At 47.7% G+C, this 15,249-nt stretch overlaps 1 protein-coding gene across 3 annotated transcripts in view; it reads left to right on the plus strand.

Moving 5' to 3' along the window:
• Positions 1-582: 582 nt before the first annotated feature.
• The window catches only part of RIPOR2 (RHO family interacting cell polarization regulator 2), a 141,083-nt gene continuing 126,416 nt past the window's right edge, over positions 583-15,249 (plus strand). For 2 of the 3 annotated variants that reach the window (XM_075585568.1, XM_075585571.1), the window contains exon 1: positions 9,680-9,810. In XM_075585568.1, coding sequence (XP_075441683.1) covers positions 9,747-9,810 — 64 coding nt within the window. In that variant the 5' untranslated portion in view covers positions 9,680-9,746. Of the gene's footprint in view, positions 690-9,679; positions 9,811-15,249 lie in introns of those variants that run through there. The other variant, XM_075585570.1, reaches the window with a different exon arrangement.

The following is a 15,249-nucleotide window of genomic DNA, read 5'->3' on the forward strand; positions in this document are numbered from 1 at the left end:
CGTAGATGTAATGTGTGCACAGGGCATTTGAAGCCTAACAGGTCTGCTCTTTATGATTCTCAATATGATAATACAGTTAGTCATATGTACCAGGGTGCATAGAAATGTCCCGATTCTGTGTAAGAAAAGCTTTCTTGCAGTAGATGAGAGATTATTCTTTAGCATACAGAGCTGTAAGTGTTCCCTTTGCAAATGTTCAGGCAAGCAAAAGAAATCCACAAATTGCAATTATGAAATATTTGCTTATTTGAACACCTTTGTAAGCCTCGCTAAGAGTGTGGCAAAATGAAATAAAATCTTGGGCAAAAATCTCCAGTCTTGGCAAAAATTCTTATGTTTTTTTTATTTTTTATTATAGGCTAAAGCTGCTAAATTCTGGGCATTACTGAAATCCCTGCTCTCTAATTGGTCAGAATTCCAGGAATTATTCATTCAGTAATGCCTGGAATTTGACAACTCACATCAAATCAGAAATGCAGGGGCTCGCACTGAAAAAAACGGCAAGTTTAAAACTTAACTGCAGCAGCCCTGCTCTCCTCACTGATCACGGCAGCATAAGCAGCCTCTCTCCCCCTCTCTCTCTCTCACAGCTGCTAGGGCTGTCAGAAGCTGTGTCTCCCAACTGGTAACTTTGTTGCTTGCAACAAAGTAATGTTTCTAACCACATCTATTGCCAGTGCTACTGTAAGGTAATTTGTATTTCTTTTTATTTAGTTGTAGTTAATATCACAGTCCCCCCACTTCATCCCACCTCTCCCCACCTCACCTCTCTTCTCCTCCCCCCTCACCCTCACCTCTCTTCTCCCCCCCCCTCACCCTCACCTCTCTTCTCCCCCCCCCTCACCTCTCTTCTCCCCCCCCCCCCTCACCTCTTCCCCCCTCACCCTCACCTCTTTCCCCCCTCCCTCTCCCCCCCTCCACACCTCTCCCCCCCCTCCACACCTCTCCCTCCCCCCCCTCCACACCTCTCCCTCCCACCCCTCCACCCCTCCCTCCCCCCCCTCCACCTCTCCCTCCCCCCCCTCCACCTCTCCCTCCCCCCCCTCCACCTCTCCCTCCCCCCCCCTCCACCTCCCCTCCCCTCCCCCTCCCCTCCCCCCACCTCCCCCTCCCCCCCCCTCCACCTCCCCCTCCCCCCCCCTCCACCTCCCCCTCCCCCCCCCTCCACCTCCCCCTCCCCCTCCCCTCCACCTCTCCCTCCCCACCACCTCTCCCTCCCCACCACCTCTCCCTCCCCACCACCTCTCCCCCCCCACCACCTCCACCTCCCCCCTCCACCTCCACACCCTCATCTTCTACTTTACTACTTTTTCCTACACAGGTATATACACTGATAAAAATCAATGACAACAAAAATGTATCTTTTTATATGAAAAATTAAAAAAAAAGCCTACATTTAGCCTATAATAATAATAATGATAATCCCCTCAGAACAGGGCATTACTGGCCAATAATGCCCTGGTTGGGTTAAAGTCCCTCAGCTTCGCCTCGGGCCTTCAACGCTTCCAGCCAGGGCATTATTGGCCAGTAATGCCCTGTTCTGAGGGGATTATTACTTCATTATTGACCTTTCTATTCAATATGCTATGAAGCAGTCGTCCCTGCTCTGGAGAAGCAGAAAATCACCCTCTGTGTTTCCTACTTGGATTTCGTCCTCCAAATGAAGGGCCAAAGTTACTAGGAATTGACAATCCATAAGTCATCTTCTATGTTGAAAGACACCTTATGGCCTATTCAATAAATACACCATAAAGGATTATATTTACACTTAGATTGTAAGCTCTTTGGGGCAGGGACGTCTTTTCCTATTGTTTTATGTCTGAAGCGCTTATTCCCATTGTATATAATATTATGTCACGTGTATTGTAAAGCGCTATGTACCTGATGGCGCTATATAAACATATAGTCAATATAGCTCTAAGTATCCAAATATTAGCACTTGAGATTAGCAGTTTAATAGCCACCTGCTCTACATGGAACACTCTTTTTTGAACCCTCAACTTTCTTATCCACCAGTCTCTTAAAGACACGACATCTTCTAATGCAATATATGTTTGGTAAACTATTCTTGTACCATTCCGGCCCATATCCACTCAGATACTGTACCTTCCAGCACTGAAAGACACCTTAAAGCTCATTGACTTGAATAGGCTGCACAATGTCCTCTGGCACCAGAAGGTGTCTTATGGCAGAAGTCTGCTTAGTAAGTCTTATCGCAAGTGTCATTTTTTCTTTACTGTAATGCTCCAAAATTGACATCATTGCTATAGTGAGATTGTGTACATGATAGTAAATAATAGTTAAGTGCTATTCCATAAGACACTTTCTGGTGCCGGAGGACAGCTTATGGACCATTTAAGTGTATGGATCACAATGGGTCTTCCAGTACCAGAATGTGTCTTGTGGAATAGTACTGAATAGTAAATATGGCCCTGTATACATAAATGGAAACTTGTTCCTCCCTTAATGTTTTTTCAACAAGGCCATAATAATGCCATAAAAACTCTGGGGCAAGTTTCAAAATAGGTCTAAGTTGGTTTGTTATCATACTGTAACCATAACGTTTTACTGGAATTTTGACCCAACATTGCATTGCAAGCAATTCAAGTTGCCATTCATTATTCTAGTGCTATTTTGTTTTGCAGCCGGGAGACCCACCGAGTGCCTAACTAAAATAAACAAAAAATACCGCTGTGCAATAACCATGAGGTAATATATCTTGAGGATTTAGTTGCAACCTTTTGGTTAAAGTAGCTCTCTCAATAATACAACTTGAATTGCTCAGCACTGAGGGCTGATCCAACGCTGTACTATTAATGCTTCAGAAAATTATACGGTAGGGGTTGGAAGTAGGTAGAAGAAAGGATTAAGGATAGTATCCTGCTATGTTGTGTAGGAAGGAACAATGCAGAATAGCTAGTTAACCTTTTCAGTGCCCTTATAACAAACCAGGTATAACAGTCATAGGCAAATTAGAGTTTTCTTATGGGTGATCGGCTTGACCACTCCAATGGAGCAGCCAGCCCGATGAACATTCCCTCCCCTTCCACTTCTGTCAAGTGACCACTCCAGGAGCAATAACGGTGACTCTCTGCAGTCACCAGTCCCCAACACTGCAAAGGTTAAAAACAGGAGATGTGTTATATTTTTTATTAACTGTAAAATGCAAGAACATGTTTTCGCTATATTGCCTCTTGCAGCGTTTCTTTTAACTAGTTGCTAGGTGATCAAAATGTATTCAACATATTAGGTAGAGAATAGTAATGAATTGTTATTGTTTCTATGATCAGAAGCAAAGCACAAATGTATTAAAATAAATATTACATGTGTCGAATGATCAAAGTATGATAGAAATGATCATGCGAAGAGAACCATTTATTTACATGGCTGCTTTTGTACGTGTCCTGTATCTGGTATCATGCACATCGCAATTCCATGAATCCGAAACTGTGATTCTTTAATCCATTTGAGAGTTGAAGTTATGCAGGCAATGCACATATCCTCCCTGGAGAATAGGCAAAATCTACTAAGAACATTTGTTTCGGAATATGATGTCCACGAGAGTACACAACAGGAGGCTTGTTCTTGAAAATGTTTCACTGCAGACTCCCACTGTAAATAAGACCTAACATTAAGCACAACCTGTGATTTCTGTCTGACCCTGCCTTAAGTACAGTAATAATACCCAGGACGTTTTCTTCCCCACTGCTATGGACTTTCTATGTTCATTTATGATCCACAGAGTTAATCAACTGTAACGAACTGGAGGACCCAGTAAAAAAATTTTTTATGTCTTTGTCCTAGAAAGAAAAGCATTTAAAGGTGCAATCCCACATAGCCAGCCAGAACACCTTTTTGTAAATAATTTAACAGTCTGATTGACTTTTCTAAAGAAATCATACCATGCTCATAGCAAGGATTTGGCTGCTTTTGTTGGTTGGGAAATGAATTACAAGTTCAATATTTCAGCAGCCTCTGAATGGAGAAGTGTTTGTCAACCAAGTGTTTTCTTTACTCTTACTAGGGGGCAGAGCCACAGACAAATTTCCCGGGGCCCAGGACTAGAGTTATGTCTGCCCCCCGGCCAATACACAATTAAAAGCCCCCCACTCCCCCAATACACATGAAAAATACCTCCACTCCCCCAGTACATATTTAAAAAAAAAAAAACAATACATATTATAAAAATACTTATCTTGCTGATGGTCAGGTCAGGTCCGGTGAGGGGGTTGCCGGTAGGGCCTGGGGAGGGGAACTAAGAATCCAGAGGCCTAGGGTGGCTTTGAGGGAGGGAAGACACGTGGGGGGTCCTGCAGGCCCCTACTGGGCGGCAGCAAACAGCTGCGGTGGGGGAGGGGGGACGAGAAGGTGGGGGGGGACACGAGAAGGTGGGGGGGGGGACACGAGAAGGTGGGGGGGGGACACGAGAAGGTGGGGGGGGGACACGAGAAGGTGGGGGGGGGACACGAGAAGGTGGGGGGGGGACACGAGAAGGTGGGGGGGGGACACGAGAAGGTGGGGGGGGGACACGAGAAGGTGGGGGGGGGACACGAGAAGGTGGGGGGGGACACGAGAAGGTGGGGGGGGACACGAGAAGGTGGGGGGGGACACGAGAAGGTGGGGGGGACACGAGAAGGTGGGGGGGACACGAGAAGGTGGGGGGGACACGAGAAGGTGGGGGGGACACGAGAAGGTGGAGGGGGACACGAGAAGGTGGGGGGGGACACGAGAAGGTGGGGGGGGACACGAGAAGGTGGGGGGGGACACGAGAAGGTGGGGGGGGACACGAGAAGGTGGGGGGGGGACACGAGAAGGTGGGGGGGGACACGAGAAGGTGGGGGGGGACACGAGAAGGTGGGGGGGGACACGAGAAGGTGGGGGGGGACACGAGAAGGTGGAGGGGGACACGAGAAGGTGGAGGGGGACACGAGAAGGTGGAGGGGGACACGAGAAGGTGGAGGGGGACACGAGAAGGTGGAGGGGGACACGAGAAGGTGGAGGGGGACACGAGAAGGTGGAGGGGGACACGAGAAGGTGGAGGGGGACACGAGAAGGTGGAGGGGGACACGAGAAGGTGGAGGGGGACACGAGAAGGTGGAGGGGGACACGAGAAGGTGGAGGGGGACACGAGAAGGTGGAGGGGGACACGAGAAGGTGGAGGGGGACACGAGAAGGTGGAGGGGGACACGAGAAGGTGGAGGGGGACACGAGAAGGTGGAGGGGGACACGAGAAGGTGGAGGGGGACACGAGAAGGTGGAGGGGGACACGAGAAGGTGGAGGGGGACACGAGAAGGTGGAGGGGGACACGAGAAGGTGGAGGGGGACACGAGAAGGTGGAGGGGGACACGAGAAGGTGGAGGGGGACACGAGAAGGTGGAGGGGGACACGAGAAGGTGGAGGGGGACACGAGAAGGTGGAGGGGGACACGAGAAGGTGGAGGGGGACACGAGAAGGTGGAGGGGGACACGAGAAGGTGGAGGGGGACACGAGAAGGTGGAGGGGGACACGAGAAGGTGGAGGGGGACACGAGAAGGTGGAGGGGGACACGAGAAGGTGGAGGGGGACACGAGAAGGTGGAGGGGGGACACGAGAAGGTGGAGGGGGACACGAGAAGGTGGAGGGGGGACACGAGAAGGTGGAGGGGGACACGAGAAGGTGGAGGGGGACACGAGAAGGTGGAGGGGGACACGAGAAGGTGGAGGGGGGACACGAGAAGGTGGAGGGGGGACACGAGAAGGTGGAGGGGGACACGAGAAGGTGGAGGGGGGACACGAGAAGGTGGAGGGGGACACGAGAAGGTGGAGGGGGACACGAGAAGGTGGAGGGGGGACACGAGAAGGTGGAGGGGGGACACGAGAAGGTGGAGGGGGGACACGAGAAGGTGGAGGGGGGACACGAGAAGGTGGAGGGGGACACGAGAAGGTGGAGGGGGACACGAGAAGGTGGAGGGGGACACGAGAAGGTGGAGGGGGACACGAGAAGGTGGAGGGGGACACGAGAAGGTGGAGGGGGACACGAGAAGGTGGAGGGGGACACGAGAAGGTGGAGGGGGACACGAGAAGGTGGAGGGGGGACACGAGAAGGTGGAGGGGGACACGAGAAGGTGGAGGGGGACACGAGAAGGTGGAGGGGGACACGAGAAGGTGGAGGGGGACACGAGAAGGTGGAGGGGGACACGAGAAGGTGGAGGGGGACACGAGAAGGTGGAGGGGGGACACGAGAAGGTGGAGGGGGACACGAGAAGGTGGAGGGGGACACGAGAAGGTGGAGGGGGACACGAGAAGGTGGAGGGGGACACGAGAAGGTGGAGGGGGGACACGAGAAGGTGGAGGGGGACACGAGAAGGTGGAGGGGGACACGAGAAGGTGGAGGGGGGACACGAGAAGGTGGAGGGGGGACACGAGAAGGTGGAGGGGGGACACGAGAAGGTGGAGGGGGACACGAGAAGGTGGAGGGGGACACGAGAAGGTGGAGGGGGGACACGAGAAGGTGGAGGGGGACACGAGAAGGTGGAGGGGGACACGAGAAGGTGGAGGGGGGACACGAGAAGGTGGAGGGGGACACGAGAAGGTGGAGGGGTGGACACGAGAAGGTGGAGGGGGACACGAGAAGGTGGAGGGGGGACACGAGAAGGTGTGGGAAGGGGGGGGGGGACACGAGAAGGTGGAGGGGGGACACGAGAAGGTGGAGGGGGACACGAGAAGGTGGAGGGGGACACGAGAAGGTGGAGGGGGACACGAGAAGGTGGAGGGGGGCACGAGAAGGTGGAGGGGGGCACGAGAAGGTGGAGGGGGGCACGAGAAGGTGGAGGGGGGCACGAGAAGGTGGAGGGGGGCACGAGAAGGTGGAGGGGGGCACGAGAAGGTGGAGGGGGGCACGAGAAGGTGGAGGGGGGCACGAGAAGGTGGAGGGGGGCACGAGAAGGTGGAGGGGGGCACGAGAAGGTGGAGGGGGGCACGAGAAGGTGGAGGGGGGCACGAGAAGGTGGAGGGGGGCACGAGAAGGTGGAGGGGGGCACGAGAAGGTGGAGGGGGGCACGAGAAGGTGGAGGGGGGCACGAGAAGGTGGAGGGGGGCACGAGAAGGTGGAGGGGGCACGAGAAGGTGGAGGGGGACACGAGAAGGTGGAGGGGGACACGAGAAGGTGGAGGGGGACACGAGAAGGTGGAGGGGACACGAGAAGGTGGAGGGGGACACGAGAAGGTGGAGGGGGACACGAGAAGGTGGAGGGGGACACGAGAAGGTGGAGGGGGACACGAGAAGGTGGAGGGGGACACGAGAAGGTGGAGGGGGACACGAGAAGGTGGAGGGGGACACGAGAAGGTGGAGGGGGACACGAGAAGGTGGAGGGGGACACGAGAAGGTGGAGGGGACACGAGAAGGTGGAGGGGGACACGAGAAGGTGGAGGGGGGACGAGAAGGTGGAGGGGGGGACGAGAAGGTGGAGGGGGGGACGAGAAGGTGGAGGGGGGGACGAGAAGGTGGGGGGGCGAGAAGGTGGGGGGCGAGAAGGTGGGGGGGGCGAGAAGGTGGGGGGGGCGAGAAGGTGGGGGGGGCGAGAAGGTGGGGGGGGCGAGAAGGTGGGGGGGGCGAGAAGGGGGGGGGCGAGAAGGGGGGGGGGCGAGAAGGGGGGGGGCGAGAAGGTGGGGGGGGGCGAGAAGGTGGGGGGGCGAGAAGGTGGGGGGGCGAGAAGGTGGGGGGGCGAGAAGGTGGGGGGGCGAGAGGTGGGGGGGGCGAGAAGGTGGGGGGGCGAGAAGTGGGGGGGAGGAAGGTAGGGGGGGAGGAAGGTAGGGGGGAGGAAGGTAGGGGGGAGGAAAATAGGGTGGGAGGAAAGTAGGGTGGGAGGAAAGTAGGGGGGAGGAAAGTAGGGGGGGAGGAAAGTAGGGGGGGAGGAAAGTAGGGGGGGAGGAAAGTAGGGGGGAGGAAGGTAGGGGGGGAGGAAAATAGGGGGGAGGAAAATAGGGGGAGGAGGAAGGTAGGGGGGAGGAGGAAGGTAGGGGGGAGGAGGAAGGTAGGGGGGAGGTCCCCCTCTCACCGGCACTGTTAGGGGATGGAGTCTTGCTGTATGTAGAGAGATGAAGCCCTCCCTAATTGCAGCTCACTATGGGTAGATCCTCAGAAGTGCACTAAATGAGGGGAAATAACATCACGTTACCTTTTCCTTCATCATTGTGACATTATTTTTTCCTTCATTTACCAGGAATCATCAAAACTAATATGCATAAAGTCTGATGGCAAAACCACCATCCCTACATTAGCTGCATTTTCCAATACATTGCACATGCGCATTGGTCAAACTTTAAGGCTTGTTACTAAGGTAGCGTTATGAACTGAGATTTTCAAAACAAAATCTTGCTATTGTAACAGGTGTTCCCCCACCCTCTGGGAGATTTCATTGTTACCTGTTGTTGTTGTGCTGCTCACCTGCTAGGCTTACAGGATACCGACTGTCTGTCGATGTTAGTAGTCCCTATTAGACATGGCTGTGTCCAGCAGGCTTGCTTGTGGCAATCTTCTGTCTGGGGGGAGCAGCGCCTCCGGTGTACTTCCTGGTTTGGGACAACCTCTCTACTTCCTGCTCAGGTCTAGCACCTTATACAGCTACCTGACAGCTGCCTTAATTCAGCTCTGATTGCCAGGTAGCTCTGACTGGTTTAACCCTCTAACTGACTAATCTCTATTCACAGATATGTTTGCCAGGCATAATGATCAGCACATGACTTCACCCTGTCACAACATTTATTAACGTTTTCACTTAATTATATGGTGTATAATGGAATAATGACTCAAAAATGTATGAGTGTGCAATAATATATATCCATACATACTTCAACAAATATTAATTAATATTTTATTTATATTAATCATGTACAATTAAAATAAATGAAGGATGTCCATTACCTAATTACCTTAGGTAACATAACATATTTGCCCTCATGTATAGCCATGCATACATCAAGGTATTGTTGAGGTATGTATGGATGTACATTATTGTACACACATGCTCATACACCATGTAACAGTGCACCTCAATTAGGCCCCTACTCAATATGTTGTAAAGACATCAAGGGCCATAGTTACTAAGCAGTGCTTTTCCAGCTCAAAAAGCCACCTTACAGGTCATTGAAGTGACACTTGGGTGACCGGGTCATAATGATTCCTAGTGACATTTTCCAGGTGTACTGTAAGTGCAACATTTTAATGAAAAACAAGCTTTCCAAGGTCTTCTTAAAATAAACAAACTAGGTTTTCTTTTTTTTCCATTGCTGTGCATTATCTAACAATCCTGTAGCTTTAGTAGTGATGCAGTATTCTTTCTTCATTCCGCTACTGCATCTGCACTGTACAGTTTATTAAGTATGAATCTAGCTGCATCATCACTGTGTGATGGTGAATTAAGGTTCATTAGCTACGCATGTAAAGGTTTGTTCATTAAGGTTTAGCAACATTACTCATTTCGACAAAGTGTTGGATTATATTGTTTAACTTCCATTGTTAGCATTGAGGCATTCTCCTCTTTAACCCATTCATTGTTTTATAACGTGTTACTCGCCTCTCTAGCAGTGACGGAGTTAGTCATAACCACAAAAATCTAAAAAAGACAGGCTTTTTTTTTTAATGAGCTGTTTTCTTAAGAACATATGCGGATGTTGCTGCTGTCAGGAAACTAGTTGAAAGACACATCCCTCCTCAGGCAGTTGTTGAGCACTTGGCTCAGAAGCTGCTCCTGCTGAGTTCTAGACAAGATGCAGTGTCTAGAGGAAGAGTGTGCTCTCCATGAGGAAGAAGCTGATGATGTTTTCTGTGAAGGTAAAAATGTCCTCTTAAAAGAGAACTAGGGCATATAAGGTAACCAGAGGAGGGGAATATATATATATTTTGCATATTCTGGTTCATTTCATTGACAACATAGAAATTAGACGTGGTTGTATATGCTACTTTTGTCTTAACGGTTTATTTTTATATTTTAAAAGCAGCTAAGCAGAACTTCTTATATATTATCTTTGTATAAGAAAATGAATAAAAACTCTTCTCTATAAAGTTACAAAAATAATTAACCAGCATAGAGGAGCATACCCCAAGTTTTTTAATATCTAGTAAACTTGGATATCCAAGGCTCCTATGTAATAAAACAGACGAGGCTCCACCCCAAGGATGCCTCCACCTCACCCCATAATCTCACGTGAGAGCTAAAAGCTAAGCTTTACATTTGTTGGTTTATCAATATGTACCATGATCTATGAACAAACCACTCTCCAGCCCCTATGCAACATAATAATAAGCAAAGTAATGCACACTTAACAATCTAGTAAGATTCATGCATCCCCCATAAAGGGAACAACACCACAGCCCAGTATGTGATTGAAGGCAGCCCCAGGTTGGAGTTTCACCTGTTTTATCACCTAGGAATTAACTCTTTTTTTAAAAAACTTTGTGGAATACTATTTTGCACTTCTGGCTTGTGACAACCTAAAGGCTTTCTATCCAATGAGTACATTGGCTCTGGACGCTTACATTTTTTCATTCATTTGTATGGAGATTATTGCATCATTAATTGTGTCTTACCACCCACTCACTAAACTGAATAGGGACCAATGGGTTAAACTGTGTTATTATTTGTGGAATTTTTGTGGTGTATGCTATATAAGTACCTAACTAATGTATGTTATATAAGTGCCTAATTTACATATGTTACTTTACATTACAGCAGTATTTAACTAATATATGTTATATTAGTATCTACCTTATGTATGTTATACTAGTGCCTAATATATTGTGTTACTTTATATTTGTATCTCGCTAAAGTATGTTATATTAGTACCTACCTTATGTATGTTATACTAGTGCCTAACTCATGTTATATTCGTACCTAACTTATTTGTCTAACTCATATGTTATATTAGTTAGAAAGATCATTCAGAGCTCTGTTACTTATTTGGGTGTGGTCTACACTAACAAGTTTCTGTTCAGAAACTGTTAGAAACCACAGCAGATTTGTTATTGATGTTTATTGCAAAGGAAAAAAACCAGTGAAATGTTTGTGCTATTTTTTTGTTGATACACAAATGCAACAGGTGTGACAGCATTTGTTTCCTTTGCTGTGAAAGGACAATTTCCATCCGCTGTATCTATAGTTACTGTTTTATTTTGTACAAAATATGTTTGCTAACTAATCCCAATAGAGAAGCAAATTATAGCCTCACTAATGTTCAACGCATCGGAAGCTGCAGCTGAATTAATGGGGGAACATGAATTGAGGCAATTTGGGAGGAGAGGGGGAACTGAACTAAACTGAAGAATTATCATAAAACTCCTGCTCAAATGCTCAAATGCTACAAATGCTCAAATGTTTCCCCATGTGCACTACTTTACAATTTGGGGAGTGGCAAAAGAAGGAGTTCCCTGACATATAGTGGGAAATACCCAAATGTGTGTTACGCATGATGCAGCCAAGAACAAGAAATAGAGCAGTGAGCCAAAATACAGTTTATGATCTGGATTTCCTATCCATTATGGCACAGATTTTCTAAAACGTATTAAACAAAATGACTTATTTAAAATGCACCAAAACATTAATTTATATAATAGTGCTGGGGACACCAGTTGTGTTCTATTGTTTGTTTTGGCGGTTACTAGGGGTCCCTCCACAGTTCCCGTGCACCTATTCTTACAATAGGACTTTCATTTATTACATGGGAAGTACTGCCTATAACTACATACTTTTTATTATTTTGTTGTCATGTCAGATAGTGAAACACCAAAGTGTACAATTTGGTATTGTTCTTTCAACGTGGCTTCTAACAAAGCAAATTTTCCTTCCATTTCTTTTCTATAATTCCCCTTCCAAATAACACCCCTTTCCAACTGGCTTACATGTTATACCTATTTCTCTCTCACACACCATTATTTTGCTACTTGACGGGGAGATTCACTATGGTCCATTGCGGGGTAACGCACCCTGTCAAGCGTTCACTGTCACTGACGTGAATGACATTTGACAACAACCCCCTCCCCCTATATGATATGCCCTTCTTCGCATATAAATACAGTTGCCATAATCTTGACTAAAATGACCACACTACAGCATAACTTCCTTCTAATATGACACTCTGCTTTCACACAAACGTGACACAGAGTGTTGTACATCTTAGTGACATATGTAAGAAGGCAGAATCGGAAGTATTTACCAGTGGTGCTTTACCACAAGGCACCTTGCAGTGCAGGAAAGCACCTTCCCGCCCATTCACTTGAATGAACTGTAAGGTGTTTTTCGGTGCCGGGAGGTGTCCTAAGGCAAAGCACTATTTAGAAAATGGGGATAGAATAAAAGTTTAGCATTTATGCTGATTTTGAATTTTTGGGGGGTTAGGAAATCGCCTATATGTAAACATAGGAATAAGGGACTTTCCCTTAAAAAGTCCCAAATAATCTAAGAGGAACAATGCATTCCTAGCACTCCTCCTACGTGATGAATAAAAGCGAATGTGTTAATGACCTTATTTATCTTGAACTTATAGTTTTGAGCCACAAGGTGTCCCTTCTTCTGGCCCGTTTCCAGGAGGGCTTGAGGTACTTCCCTTGTACAGGAATATATCAAAGGCTGAAAAAAAAAAACAGATATTCTTTCACAGAGTAATTATTTTTAAATGAATTCCAGTAACGTCGTAGTCCACAAGTGAAGAGCATTTTGCGTGCTGGCGAGTCTTACCTGCGGCGGCTCCCGGCATTTTCCTGCTTCTCCTCTGCAACTTGCAAGTGTCTCCCTGCAGCACCCGTGAAAATGGCTGCGCGGCGTCAAATGATGCCGTGTTGCCATGACAACCGGACGCTACGTAGCATCAAGTTGCCATGAAAACTTGACATCGCCTGACGAAACGTGCCGTCCGTTGTTATGGCAACGCTGCATCATTTGACGCCGCGCAGCCATTTTCAAGGGAGACAGTCGCAAGTTGCAGAGGAGAAGCAGGAAAATGCCGGGAACCATCGCAGGTAAGACTCGTGAGGGGGGGGGTGAGTTTTTCTGCGGGGGGTGAGTGACTTTTTTTGTTTCGGACAAGTGGGTTTTTTAGAATTTGTCGAGCTGTGTGTGTGTGTGTACATACATACATACTAGTGTATGTGAGCAGGGGGTCTCTGGAGTAGAACCACGTTGATTTCAGGTCCGGGGAACCCCTGCTTCCTGAGATACTGGCCCCGGTATGGGGTGCCCATTTAAGCTGATGCATCGCCGTTCGCACAGCGTGGGACTAGCAAAGAAAGTACAAACGGCGATGCTGTGTGAATGGCGATGCATCAGCTTAAATGGGCTCCATGTGACTGGATATTCCAGGCAAAAGGTGACACGTGTGCTCATTTGCATGTCATTTCCCAGAATCCCTTTCTGCAGCGGGAGCACTGTATGCTTGGTGATAATGGTTGAAAGGCAGGGGTGCAGACATGTCTAAGACATGTGAATGTGCTCACAAGTGATTCTTTATTGGAGATATATATATATATATATATATATCTCAGTGGCTGGTCCAGCAAGCTCTCTACCTACCCTGTCATGTAAGTTCTATTAAGACAGTGACATGCTGTCTTATGAGGTTTTCCCCCTCATGCTGACTTTCTGAGTGACGGGAGTGGTGGTGCATGTGCTGGGCCCTCCCTCTTCGAGCTATAGGAAGGTAGTGTCTAAACCTTATCAACTAAAGCATTCGCTGTAGCAACACCGCAGCGGCTGCTGTAATAAATATCATCCTCATTTATACTTCTGGCTCCGCAGCAGTCTGTGTGGTGGGAGTATTGTTGGTAAGGACTGTCATAGCGGGGACCACCTTTTTAGCCTTGCTGAAGCCCCCTATGTCTGGAGGCGCTGTCCCCAAGAAGAAGAACCAGAGGAATCCCTAAAAGTCTGCCTGTATTACCCCATACCATCGCGGGTACCTCAGCTCTCCTGTGCCAACCAGGTAACTAGCACTACACCAAGCAATAGCCATGACTAAATCTCCCAAAGGGGGAGGGGGATGGGGAACATGTGCTACATTTATATAGTAACGTATTAAAGTTACAATACCGTATGCAAACTCCTTTTTTAAGGTTAAGGTGTTGATATCTGTGAAATAAATCTGCACATTGACCAGCAGCTAGCAACATTTCATATGCATATCTTTTAGCTGTCATCGGTTAAATATACATTAAATAGCACTGCTAATGTATGGACCAGTGTTTTTAAACCAGGGTTCCTAGGAACCTTTGAGTTCCCCGGGCATACCTACTGTAAAGGGTTTCATGCAATTTTTAGTTCATTCGAAAATTGTGACAAATAGAGAAGAATTTACAATGCATCTGATCTCAGACACGCTATTAGAGAGGGTTGGGGTTCCGCAGAATTTCACAATATAATTATACGGTTCCTTAACCAAAAAAAGGTTAGAAACCACTGGTATGGACCTTTTGTATTTCATACCATTGGTAACCTAGAAATTACAAAGCTTCAATCAATATTTTCCAAATAGAAATATGTTCTTCTTCCTGACCACTTGTTGGTCGTTTATCTTTGGCTAGTGTGCCCCAAGAATTCCACTTCCTCCCTCTCCACATGGTCTATTCTGAGGGACAGTGTGACGCATAATATTTATAAGGGGGTGTAACCCTGGTTAATGATGTACATTTGATTTACCACTAGTACAGTACCTCTTCCAAATACTTTAGCTTTATTGGAGATTGTGAGACCAACATGTTGTTCACAGATATAAAAATGTGAACGGGATATCTTTACTGTATGTGCAATGAGATACTAGCAAAAAATGAGTTTCTTATACTATATGATGCACTCAAAGACCTCCACAAGTGGAATTACATTGGACTAAATTAAAATATAACTTTTAATAGTGATAGGCTAAAACAAACTTAGAGGGAATAACTTATAAAATCTTAAAACCTGATGGAGCAGCGACTGTGTGACTGACTTACAGTATTAGAATCCTCAGTATAAGGGCAAAGTGGGGCAGCATGATGTCCTAATTTGCCCTTGTACTGAGGATTCTATACTGTAAGTCAATCACACAGTCGCTGCTCCATCAGGTTTTATATGTTATTCACTCTAGGTTTGTTTTATCCTATCACTATTAAAAGTTATATTCCAGGAGGAGACTTCCGGTGACGTCACCGTGAATGGAAGGGTAGGAAAAGAGCTCCCGACACCCTCCCCATAAAGATATCAAAATAGCACCCCAGACGGCGCAATTTTCCCCCAAAAAGTGCCCA

This window comes from Ascaphus truei, chromosome 2, assembly GCF_040206685.1.
Source record: "Ascaphus truei isolate aAscTru1 chromosome 2, aAscTru1.hap1, whole genome shotgun sequence".
NCBI classification, from domain to species: Eukaryota; Metazoa; Chordata; class Amphibia; order Anura; family Ascaphidae; genus Ascaphus; species Ascaphus truei.